Here is a 12,521-nt window from a genome sequence, read left to right as displayed (position 1 = left end):
ACATGAAGTCCTGAGCTCCAAGCACAGTGTTCTCCATGATAACTTCCATGGTGGCTCAGTGTTCTCTATGTTACCTTCCATGGTGGCCCACTTTGTGGGTCAGAACACAGATGCTATCTATACACAGGAGAAAGTCCCATGAATGGGAGGGGCCAGGCCTCCCCATGGAACTGTCTCCCTAAAAGTGGCAATGGGCCAACACTTTTGAAAGTACAGGAGGACAGTAAGAGCAAGCAGAAAGAAAACAAGCCCTTAGAACAATCCCATCTCAGCAATTCTCTAGCCTAGTTTCCTGGGGCCCAGCTCCCCCTCCCGGCTTGCATCTTAATGTCTAGAATCTAGGTATGCTGGACCAGAGATCCTTGCCCCCACCCACACCTGCCTGAGACCTCTCCTCTCTCCTCCAGGCCTCCTAGCAGAAAAGGACAGCAATTACTGTCTCTGCAGGACACCCTGCAACCTGACCCGCTACAACAAAGAGCTCTCCATGGTGAAGATCCCCAGCAAGACGTCAGCCAAGTACCTAGAGAAGAAATTTAACAAATCTGAAAAATATATCTCGTAAGTTAAGTGGGAAGGGAGGAGGTGCAGAGGGGGCATACAGATAGAGGCAAAAAGCAAGCAGTTAGCTCAATTTAGCAAACATTAATTGAGCACCTGCTGTGTGCCAAACTCAGAAGACAAAGCCACAAAGAACTTGCAGCCTCCCAGGGAGATAAGTGCAGGATTAAATGCCACATAGGGCAATGACGTCTGGGACAATGTTGGCTATAAATGAGATATGCAGACACTAAGGGGAAACCGTAGTTGACTGCAGTTTGCTCAGGGCAAGGTTCAGGGAAAGCTTGACCTTTCTAAAGAATGTATAATTCTCCTGGTGGGTCTTGAGCCTTCTGTCCCATCTTCCAGAAACACTTTTCCTGCCACTCTGCCTTGCTGGTTCCTCGTGGTACCTGTCTCCATTTAAATAGCATTGTCTTAGAAAGCTAGATTATCTCCTCCTCAGGCACTGTGGTGTTTCCCTTTATAATATTGCTATGGTGTGTGACTTGCTGTTAAATAAGCGGTTCCATTCAAGAAAGGAGCTGACACACTACCCTTCAAGAATTGGGTTTGGGGGGTGGGGATGGGCATGGAGAGATAGCTCAGCAGTTGAGAGTGATGTTCAGAGTCCAGCACCCATATCAGGCAGCTCAGAAATGTCTGCAACTCCAGCTCCAAGGGATCTGATGCCATCTTCTGGCCTCTGTTCTCTCTCTCTCTCTCTCTCTCTCTCTCTCTCTCTCTCTCTCTCTCTCTCTCTCTCTCTCTCTCTGTCTCTCTCTCTCTGTCTCTCCCTCTGTCTCTCTCTCTCTGTCTCTCTCTCCCTTTCTCCCTCTCTTCCTCTCTCCCTCTCTCTCTTCCACTCTCCCCCTCTCCTCTCTCTCCCCTTCACATACAAGTGCCCATACACACCAAGGCTGAACACACACACACACACACACACACACACAGAGAGAGAGAGAGAATATTAAAAAGAAGAAAAGCAACTAGGTTTATCAGGAGAAAGATGGAAACCATGGTCAGGCCTTGAAGTGGGAGAGTATTAGAAAGGAACAACAGCATGTCAAAAACCATGTGCTGGGCCCTCAAAGGGAAAGCCTGGAAAGGCGCTTCTTTGACAGGGATAGCTGAAAGAGTAAGAGAGATAAAGATAGAGCCATGGGACTGGAGATGGTTCACTGGTTAAGAGCACTGGCTGCTCTTCCAAAGGACCTGGATTCAATTGCCAGCACCCACATGGCAGCTCACAACTGTCTATAATCCCAGTTCCAAGGGATCCAACACCATAATGCAAACCAATGTGCATGAAATACAAATAAATAAATCATTTTTAAAAAGAGCCACAATGAAAGGGGTGGGTGGCAGGGGGTGGGGAGGGACCCAAAGAAAAAAGCCTTCAGATGAGTTACCTAAACATGAGGGTTAGCTGACTTTTTGTAGGTTTTCAGGGGCTGGAAGGAACTTTATAACATAGTTTAGTTTGGGACAGCATGCATGACAAACAGCCCAGAGGAGCCAGGTACCCACAAACAGATATTTGTTGGCCACAGCACAGACAACAGAGATGCAGGACAGGAGAACATAGCCTGATTTCTTAAGGCTGTGGAATCTGGTCTCTTAGGAGATTTAAATGGGCAGCCCCTCCCTGGGTTCTAGCTTTCTTCCCCATTCTGAGTCCTCCTTTGTTGCCACCCTGCACAATCGTCATAGTGGGGCATATCCAATGGCAGGAACTTCTCCTTGTTTTTTGCTCTCTACCAAGTACCACTGACCCTTCTGGCCCAGACCTGGGGCACACACACACACACACACACACACACACACACACACACACACACACAAATCCCTTTACATGGGGTAAGTGAACAGCATTGTGTATCCTGGTGGGGGACTTAGCACAGAGTTGGCACAGGTACATCAGAGACAAAGGTTAAGATGGACATGTCACAGGTCCTATAGGATGAGCTAAGGGTGAGTGAGGTGAGATTCAGGGGGATGGACCATGTATTAAACTAGTGAGCAGCTGAACATTTAGAAGGTCAATGGCAAGCTTAAACTTGCATTTTATAATTTTATTTGAGATAGGCTCTCACTATGAGGGCTGGCCTCAAATTCATGATCCTCCTGCCTCAACTCCCATAGGCCAATGTCACCATGCCCAGCTCATCCAATTTGTATTCTACATATTAAGCTATTTTGATAATTTTATAATATATGTGATGTATTATGGCCATTTTTGCATGCTGTTACACTCTTTCAATCCCCTTCCTATTCCTGTAGAATCTCTTCTTCTTCTTCTTCTTCTTCTTCTTCTTCTTCTTCTTCTTCTTCTTCTTCTTCTTCTTCTTCTTTCCCAAAGACCCCCTCCTCACTTACATGTGTTTTGTTGTTGTTTGGGGGAGTATTTGTGTGTCCTGTTGAGCTTAACTAGGGTTGTCCAAATGAGCATGGTTGAGGTTATTTACTGAAGTATAGGCAAGTTACCAGTGGCTATACCACTGAAGAAAATTACTTCTCCATCCCCCATGCATGCAGGAATGCTGATGGGCCCCCGTCTTGTGCAGGTCTTGTTCAGATAACCTTAGCCACTGACTTCACAAGTGCAATGGATGGCCATGGCCAGCATTTCACAACACTCCTCCCTATCCCTATCTTCCAGCTCTTACAATCTTTCCACATTCTTTGCCATGTGTTTCCCAAGCCTTGGGGGGATGGAGGGGTTCGTATAGGTGTTGCATTTAGAGATTAGTGCTCAACAATCACTTATTCTCTGCACTTCAACCAATTATGAGTCTCGGTGTTAACATTGCTTACTGCAGATGGAAGCTTCTCAGACCAGATGCTGAGAGCTGCACTAATCTATGGTTATACATATAAATACTTAGAAGGCAGTTTTGGGGGAGGGGGTTATGATCTCTCCAGCCAAGGGTTCTTGAGAAGGTTGACAGTATTGAATATAGATTCTCTCTTGTGGAACAATGCAATCAGAAAGCAGCTGGTTACCTCTATAACCTTCATGCCATCTTGCACCAGTGGGCATATCATTCCCCAGCTGGTTTGTATTTTATCTCACAGGGGTCACAGCTGGGTAAGACCACTGATGACTTTTCTACCTCAGCACCTGCATAGCACCTTGAGAGCTGGCCAGCCGGGAGGAATCTTCCAGCTCAGTTGCTGCCTGATTCTCTCTGCCCTGTCACCAAAATATGTGTGATATCTTTACTATCAGGTTTTACTACCTAGTTTGGGTGGGCAATCAAGAGCAATGACAAGAGCCTGTGTCAAATTTGTGTTCTTGAACTCTGCTCCCCAATGAACATTCTGGAGTGATAGATTCTACACCCGTGGCACTCAGTGTGGTATCCACTGGCCGTGCATGGCTGTGGAGCATCTGCCATGGTTGTTTGTATGGCTGAGAAACTGAATTGTGATCTTCTTTAACTTGAATCAACATAATGGTTTCAGGAAGACCCTCCAGGCAGCAGGCAGGAAGGAAGCCAGGCAGGAGAAAAAGAGTTCCACAGTGTGGAAGGCACTTGCTTCTTTCTCTCCCACCCACTCTCCCATTCCAGGACAGTTGCTAGGCCCCTTCCTGAGATGACTTCTGCTCAACAGGTTCAAAACAAGGGGCATGGAGGGCATGCCAAGCCCCACAGAAGGAGACTAGAATGTAGGAAACACCAGGCCCTGCTGCTTAGCTGGCATTCCACAAGTAGGAATGAGTTCCACTGCCAAGAGCATCTTGTTAACACACCTGTCCGCAGGAAAGTCACAGAAGGAACACAGGGCTTCTGCCAGGAGTTCCCCCAGCCAGCCATGGGCTGCTCCCTACAGTTCTCCCCAGTTCTGGCAACCGACTGAACAATGCCAAGTCAGGGCCTCCCACCACAAGAGGAAAATGGGGAACTCTCAGGAGTTGGCCATAACTGCTTAGATGTTCAGCTGGGACAGGCACCCAAACTGAGGCCAGTCTAGAAAGAGACTGCTGAACTCATTTGCATGCTAAAAACTAAGCAGGCTCCAGAAGACTCAGGGACTTGGGTCCAAGCTGGACCCCCAGAAAGGCTACTGAGAGAGTGGAGTAGATAAGGACAAACAGGGACCCAGCTGATGGGAGCCTCTGGTACTAGAGTTCAGCCTTTGGGCAGCTCCCTGGGCCTCCCTTTGTCTACCCATCCACAGGAAAACGGGATTAACTGGTCCTTTAAGTGCTGAGGGCTCTAACTGTGTGTGGTGCACATTCCCCCTGCAGAGAGAACATTCTGGTTCTGGATATATTTTTTGAAGCACTCAATTACGAGACAATTGAACAGAAGAAGGCGTATGAAGTTGCTGCCTTACTTGGTGAGTTGGAATGTCTGCCACATAAATTTTCCACATCTCTTGGGAGGGATGGGGGTGGGGAAGTGGGTGGGAGGCTAGCAGACAGACATATAAGCCTCCCGGGCAGGCAAACTTGTTAATGTACTGGTTACTCTCTCTGGGCTTGCTGGGGTAGAGGTTATAGATCCAGCTCACTCCTCAGCCCAAGGCCTCAGGATCCTCTGAGCAGTGAGGAGTGAACACAAAGGTCTCACAGAGCATCTCCAGGTCTGCTCTCTTGGATTCCGTAGTCTATCTATAGGTTGGAGTCAGAATCCCAGGGCCTGAATGCTAACAGAAGCATTGAGGGGGTGGGGTATGTTCAACTTGAGTGGTCCCCAGGCATCCAAACTATCAGGGTGCCTGGTGGCATCTGGACAGCAATGCACTGAGAAGCTTAGTGTTGTCCCCTGGACCCAGAGCCCTTTCTCAAACAAGAAAGAAGAGCTGATCTCTCCAGATGGCCACCAACCTGACTGCTACTCCCACACAAGTTCACATTGTCTGCCCTGGTCCTGATGGAACATAATGTACACAAAAAAATTAAGCTCAACCCAATCCTAGCCCATCTGGACACTCACATTCTGGTTAAGGGACCATCTCTTCAACCTGTACCATCTCCTACTCACTCTAAAGAAAGGACACAGTGCCTAGCAGTAGTGGCTGTTGTCCCTGAGACTGAACTAAGTGACAGTAGCATCCAGGGAGGGGCAGGTTCCACCTGAAAGTATAGAAGGAAGAGCAGGCTTTGAATCCAAGGTCTTCTGGAGGCCAGCGGTGGGGACATGGACAGGAAGGTGGCTTCCCCTTGCTGTAAAACAGGCCTTCTGTCACCCACTGTGTCATCTGACTTTCCATCACTTTGAGAAGACCTGAGCAAAACAACTTGAAGATGGCAAGGACTTGTTTGGACTCATGATTTTAGGGTTTGCAGTCCAGCATGGTGGGAATAGAGTGAGGGAGTAGAGCAGCTAGCATCATGGCAGCCAGAGAGCAGGAAGGGAGGGAGAGGGAGGGAGAGGGAGGGAGGGAGGGAAGGAGGGAGGGAGGGAGGGAGGGAGGAGAGGGGGAGGGAGGGAAAAAATACACCTGTGCCAGCAGACTCTTTCCTGTCTCCTTTCTGTCTCCTTCTCCCTTTTCCCCTTTCATCTCCAGACTCCCATCCCATGGGACGGTACCTCCCATATTTAGAGTTGTCTCCCTATTAGTTAATCATCTCCAATCCAGTCAAGTTGACAATGGAGAGAAACCATCTTAACTAGTTCACTGTGGCAGTTAGCTCAAATAAAGGCCATAATCAATAGCAGTCTGTGGCACATAGATTGTCATCATGCCAGAACTCCAGCCCCATCTGGTATGACCAGGGCTATGGGAGCATTTCTATACTTCATCTAGGAGAAGAGGGACAAAGCCTTTGTTCAGTGCCAGCTATGTGGAGGGTGTCACTTAGACCTCTATGGAGGTTATTGTGGTTAAAAGCCCTGAGCCACAGAGCACAGGCCATGCCCCCTCACTCACCCCTGGAAGGTCTGTTATTTCCCCTTCCCTCCACAAAGATCAAGCTTGTATGTGCATAGGTGTGCTCCTGAGCACTCGCTCTCTCTCGCTCTCTCTCGTTCTCTCTCTCTCTCCTTCCTTCCCTCCCTTTCTCTCTCTCTCCTTCCTTCCCTCCCTTTCTCTCTCTCTCTCTCCTTCCTTCCCTCCCTTTCTCTCTCTCTCCTTCCTTCCCTCCCTTTCTCTCTCTCTCTCCTTCCTTCCCTCCCTTTCTCTCTCTCTCTCCCTCCCTCTCTCTCCCACCCTCCCTCCTCTTTTCCTCCCTTTCTTCCCCCCTCTCTCCTTCCCCTCTCTCTCACACACACAGAGCTCAAAAAGAGTCCAGGCTTTGAATCTGTCACGTCTGCATCAGATACAAGGATGAACTTGTTCCCAGCATCTTGTTCCCACCCAGAATAGCCTGTGAGTAAATGGTGCCGCCATCTGTGCCTCCTGTGAGGAAAGTGTGTGCCACACAGAGACCTTCAGCCATCAGGCCCAGCTCTGCCTTCTCTCACCACTACCCCACATGCACACCCCTCAACACCCCCATGCTAACACACACAACATGCACATTGAAACCAGCCTACAGGTCCATGTACCCATGATGCTCCAGAACCAACACACACACACACACACACACACACACACACACACACACACACACACACTACACACCTGCACAGCTCTGTGTCCCACCACATAGTTTCAGAGGCACATCCATGTAAACAGCAAACCTAGGCAGACACAATCTATGCCTATATGTCCACATACTCATTATATATGCCTACATGGCACACACAGAAACACACCTACACCTACACAATGCTCACACATGCTGTACACATTCAGGCACACTCTAGCCACATCTACCACACACAGAGACACATTCTATATGCCTAAAGTAGACAGAGATATGTACTCATATATAGACATCAATGATCAGACACGCTGCCTACATACATTCTGCACAGTTTCTATACTGACTGCATTCCAGTTGCACTGTACACCATTGCAAATGCACATTTCAAACCTGAAATACTCACACAGACACACACACTCCCTGGTAAGCTTGCACTAGAGCAATGAGGGGTGCAAAGGAACAAAAGGAAGCCATCTTGAGCCCAGAGAGGTGGGGTTATTATATACTGCTGAACAAATAGGCAGGGTTATTACACGCAGTTTAATAAGGATGTGGGGTTATTACATATAAACAACAAGGAGGAAGGGTTATTACGTTCAGCTGACCAAGGAGGCAGGTATCATCAATCTCAGTAGGAACAGTCTTCATGCAGTGAACATCTTGGGGAGAAACTATGGTTGATGTTTTCTGCACACACTATCAACATTCACACACAGACCAGAGTCAGGCTTTGCCATCCCTCAGGCTTTGCCCCACCCAGGGAAGGCTTCGCCACTCCCATGAGGTAGAGTCATTGGGATCCTTGACATGACTGTGCCCATGTCAACAACACACTTTCACTCGGGACTTCATTCACTCCCTAAACAGGCCCATGGACCTCATTAGTGAGTGATCAGCCCCAACCCTGCTGGCTAGTGATGTACATGAATGAAGGTGGGCCTGTCAAAGGACTGGCCCTCCTGCGACAAGGCCCAGGCTTCCCTGGGAGGGGGCATACTCCAGTGCTCCAGCTTCCAAGTTCATCATCTCTTCACCCCTTCCTGGATCTGTGTGTAACACCCAATTTCTGGTCTTTTCCCTTCCTCTGCAGGTGACATTGGTGGTCAGATGGGATTGTTTATTGGTGCTAGTATCCTTACAATACTAGAGCTCTTTGATTATATTTATGAGGTAAGATTTGGGGTTACCCTTGGGGAAATGACCAAATGGTGGAACACCCAGACTCAGAACCAAGCACGACTGAGGCAGTAGCTTCATTCCATCCACACAAAGCCACTTCTCCAAAGCATACGGCAGGAGTCTTAGGAGAAGTGGGTATGAAAGAAATGGCAGCCTTGGGCCTTTCTTGGACCTGGCCTACATCACCGAAAGAGAGTGGAGGAATGAGAAGAGACCAGACTGTGCAGGGGCCATCCCCAAGTGTCTTACACAGTGGAACCAGGGCAAGGTTTCACACCCCAGGGAGTTCACATTTATATGCAACACACCACACACCCAACCAACTACATGCTCATGCTCACCCAACACACATATCACACTTAAGCATACATATCCCACATATTCACACAACATGTGCCCACATGCACACACATGCTCACATACACACACTCACAGCTCTGTATACCACACACAATACACTGAGGAGTACTCACCACCCACAAGCCTGTCCTCCGAGTGGGCTGTCTTCTAAGTACTGTCTTCCATGGCCTAGCCAGCCCTAGGGAGTGTGTACATGTCCCAGGAATCCTCACCAATCCCCAGCAAGACCACAGTGTCCACCAACCACTTCTGCCACTCACAGTCTGAGGAGATGTGACTCTCTCTAGAGGCAGATAGGGCCATGTTTCTCAAAGGTTGTCAAACAGAGGTCCTGGAGCATGTCAGCTCTTACAGCTTCCTAAGCCCAGGCAAGAATAAGCCTGCTCTGCGCCAGGTTCATCTGGGCAGAGAGTCGAGAGTGGTCAGCCTGAAGAGCAGATGGGTTAGTGGGCCAACCTACCTATGAGTAGGTTCCATGCCAGCTCTGCCCTGCCGTGGTGATCACTTGGAGACCTCCACGCCACTGGCCACAGATGGGCAATTCACACCAGGCTGGGGGTGCCTCCCTGAGACAGGTGGTGATCCCAAAGGTCCTAAGGCACTCCCACACTGCAAGCCCCTTGGGACTCTGATCCTCAGCTTCCTTGTTAACTCCCAGGGAAGGCAAAATACACCCAGCAGTCATTTAGGTAGAGCCCCTTGTGACAAGTGCAGAGACCCGAGTGTCCCTCAGCATCATGACTGAACCAAATAAAGTCAGATTCTTGTTCGGCATTATTTAGTCATTCTCCTGAAAAGCCGTACAAAGGGAATGGCAAATTGAGCCCCATTAGATAGCATACTTAAGAACTACCCTTAATTGCTACAAATAAAGAATTATAGCCCTTGGGCATGCCCTCATCATATGGAGGTATCAGTCTGGAAAGTGAATAACAAAGCTGGGTGTGGTAGCATATATCTGTAATCTCAATACTGGGAAGGTTGACACAAGAGGATGGTGAACTTGAGGCCAACCTGAACTACACAGTGAGAAAGTGATCCCACAGTGCTCCCTAGGACCCCTGGGGATCTGGGCATACCAGCACCTTTAGCCATCAGAGAAAGCAGTCCACACAGCAAGGCAGAGCCCTCCCCCACCCTCTTCCAAGCTCTGTTTGGAGCAACAAAATCACATGTAAGCCAAAAGGCGAGCTTGAGAGTGAGTCCCTAGGGCTGTCCACCAGGCAGAGCTCTTGCTATTGTATGTGCAGCCACAGCACACACAGTCACTGCCTATGCGATTCCTTGGTTCAGCCTGTGAAAGGATGCCCTTTGACCTTTGTGCCATCCTCCCAGCCTAACTGTGCACTTCCTGTCTTTCTTACAGCTGATCAAAGAGAAGCTATTAGACCTGCTTGGCAAAGAAGAAGAGGAAGGGAGCCATGATGAGAACATGGTAAGAACAGCTCTCCATAGCCTAGCTTGTGCAGGTAATATGAAACCAGACACAGGTCCTGGCAGGAAGGACCTGAGTCTCAGCACATCTTTCCAATGCCTGTGACACCCTCTCATGCCCCCAATCCAAGGACATTCCAGCTGGGCCACATCCCAAAAGTCAATGACTAAGCCATGAATAGAGCTGACCACCAAAGGTACTTCCAAGGGTAGATCCTTCTCCAGGTCACAGGGCTACCCCCTCCTCCCATACTCCTACAAGACAATAGAGTCCCTATGTGTACTTCCATGTTCCCTAAGAGTGGGTAATGCACCAGTGTCACTGACCTCGATCCATTAGAAGGGGACACCTCATGAAGTTAGTAGCAGTAATTGTACACATTACAACTACTGAATATTCTGGCTACAGGTTGGGCACCATTCTGGGTGCCCATGTGGGTCTTGCCTCTGAAGCCACCATAGATAAAGGTCTTTTTCCCTTTGATACCATTGAGGCCAGAGTCACTTAGCTTTTGAGTGTCAGGACTAAACCTTATGTGCCTCTAACCACTGGATAACTCTGCCCTTTCCCTGCAGTCAGAGGCAGCACCCTTCACTTTCATGACTGTCCATCATTCTTTTCCATTGCTCATCCCACTGCTGGGCTCAGGGCTTGGTTGACTGAGGCAGGTATCTTGGGCTCTTCTTCCCATTCTATACCCCAAATTAGCCTGTGAGAATCATGCTCAAGTGGCCGCTGCCTCGCTAAAATTTACTGGTCCCAAGTGGATCCCAGCCCTTCCTGTCAGGCCCCCATTTCTATTCCAGATACAGTATCATTACACAGCTCCCAGGCTAGAACCCTGGCTTTGATTCTCTGCACTCCTGAAGGCTCTGGAGAACAGAAGACAAGCCTCTGCTAAGGGAGAAAACAGCAAAGAAGCGAAGAGCCTAGGCTCTGGTCTCAGTTGTCTTGGCTATAGCCTAGGCCCTCTGAGTCCTAGCAGTGTGTCTGGAGGATCTTAGCCTCCCTAAACATTTCCACAGGATCAGAAACCCCCAAAGGGGTTTCATGGGGTTAAGAGAGTTGTGTTTGCATCTCAGAGACAGCAAGTGCTCCAAAAGCCAAGACTCCCTCCTCTCCTCCTTCCTTAGAAAGTCTCAGAGTCATAGCCACCTTTCCCATTTCCCCTCCCCCAGGTCTGTCTCCATCAACTCCCCACTCTACCCCTTCCACACCAATCCCAATACCATATCCCTGGCACAACCTCCTGCCTGGTCCTTCCCTTTCCCACTTCTCTCAACCATCTACACATGGCAGCCTGGGATGCCGTTTTTAGGTCATCCTACTCAGGGGTTCTTCAGTTTCCCTGAGGGCCAACCCTGAAGCTCTGATCAGCTCCCATCCTGATCTTTAAAGGCTCACACCCTGCCTCACAGGACTTTGCAGTAGATTTTTCTGAATGAATTACAAGTGCCCCATTTCTTTTCCCTGCAGAGCACCTGTGACACAATGCCGAACCACTCTGAAACCATCAGCCACACTGTGAATGTGCCCCTGCAGACAGCTTTGGGCACCCTGGAGGAGATTGCCTGCTGACACCTCAGGCAACGCAGCACCTCCAAATAGACCTTAAGGCCCAAGACCCAGGACAGGGGACAGCAAGCTCAGGTGGAATGGCCCCTGATGACAGAAAGAAGCAAGAGCCCCCCCATGCACACATTGTGAACTTCTGCCAAACCTCACTCTGGCCACATCTGACATGAACCGTCCCGGGCCCTGCCACTTGTCCCTTGTAGGACCAATGAGTCCCACTCCGGAACTGTCCAAGAACTAACCTGCCATCACATCTCACTGCCAAGATGTACAAAGCACCTGCATGCTCAGACTTCTTACGGCGCCACCTCCACTTTTGTCTTGTACATGGTATTTTCTCCATGCAGTTTCCAGAGCCCACTCTGCTGCCCATGCAGTGGGACCAGGTTCCAGCCCCGAAGCCACCCTGAGCCCAGCTCTGGAATCAAAACTGCTCGGTCAATAAGGAAACCACAGAACTCTCTACAACGTTCGGTCCTTGTGTTGTTTGTGAAGGTTCTTAACCTGCCCACAAACCCTTGTCCCCCAAACCGGCCATGGGGCTCCTGCACTAAAGGTGACCAGTGCCAACCTCCTTCTTATCCCAGCACCTGTGGAGGTGGTACAGTGGCCTGGGTGACCCCATTATTCGTCCATGGAGCCACGTCGTTCTCACCCTGTGACACAGCTGTAAAGTTTGATTTCTTTTGTTTTTTGTTTTGTTTTGTTTTGTTTTGTTTGGGGCGGGGGCTGTTTTTGTCTATTGAAGGTTGTTTTGGTTTGCTGTTTTACAGTCTTTGGTTTCGATGTTCTAAGGTTCTGTTTGGGTTTTCCACTTTCTTTGGCGTTTATTTATTCGTGCTTCGAACCACTGTCATATTAAAAGCTGGTCTTGTGGAAGTGGCCACATCA

The 12,521-nt window shown here is 49.1% G+C and overlaps 1 protein-coding gene across 2 annotated transcripts in view; it reads left to right on the top strand.

Annotated features, from left to right (window-relative positions):
- Nucleotides 1-12,521, top strand: part of Asic2 (acid sensing ion channel subunit 2) — a 1,077,671-nt gene extending 1,065,150 nt beyond the window's left edge. For both annotated transcript variants that reach the window (XM_035447471.1, XM_027426503.2), the window contains exons 6-10: nt 408-561; nt 4,796-4,887; nt 8,172-8,251; nt 9,987-10,055; nt 11,532-12,521. In XM_035447471.1, coding sequence (XP_035303362.1) covers nt 408-561; nt 4,796-4,887; nt 8,172-8,251; nt 9,987-10,055; nt 11,532-11,633 — 497 coding nt within the window. In that variant the 3' untranslated portion in view covers nt 11,634-12,521. The remainder of the gene's footprint in view (nt 1-407; nt 562-4,795; nt 4,888-8,171; nt 8,252-9,986; nt 10,056-11,531) is intronic.

This window comes from Cricetulus griseus, chromosome 7 (assembly GCF_003668045.3).
Source record: "Cricetulus griseus strain 17A/GY chromosome 7, alternate assembly CriGri-PICRH-1.0, whole genome shotgun sequence".
Lineage (NCBI taxonomy): Eukaryota > Metazoa > Chordata > Mammalia > Rodentia > Cricetidae > Cricetulus > Cricetulus griseus.
Note: the sequence above shows the minus strand (reverse complement) of the source record. Positions and strands in the feature narration are given on the sequence as shown.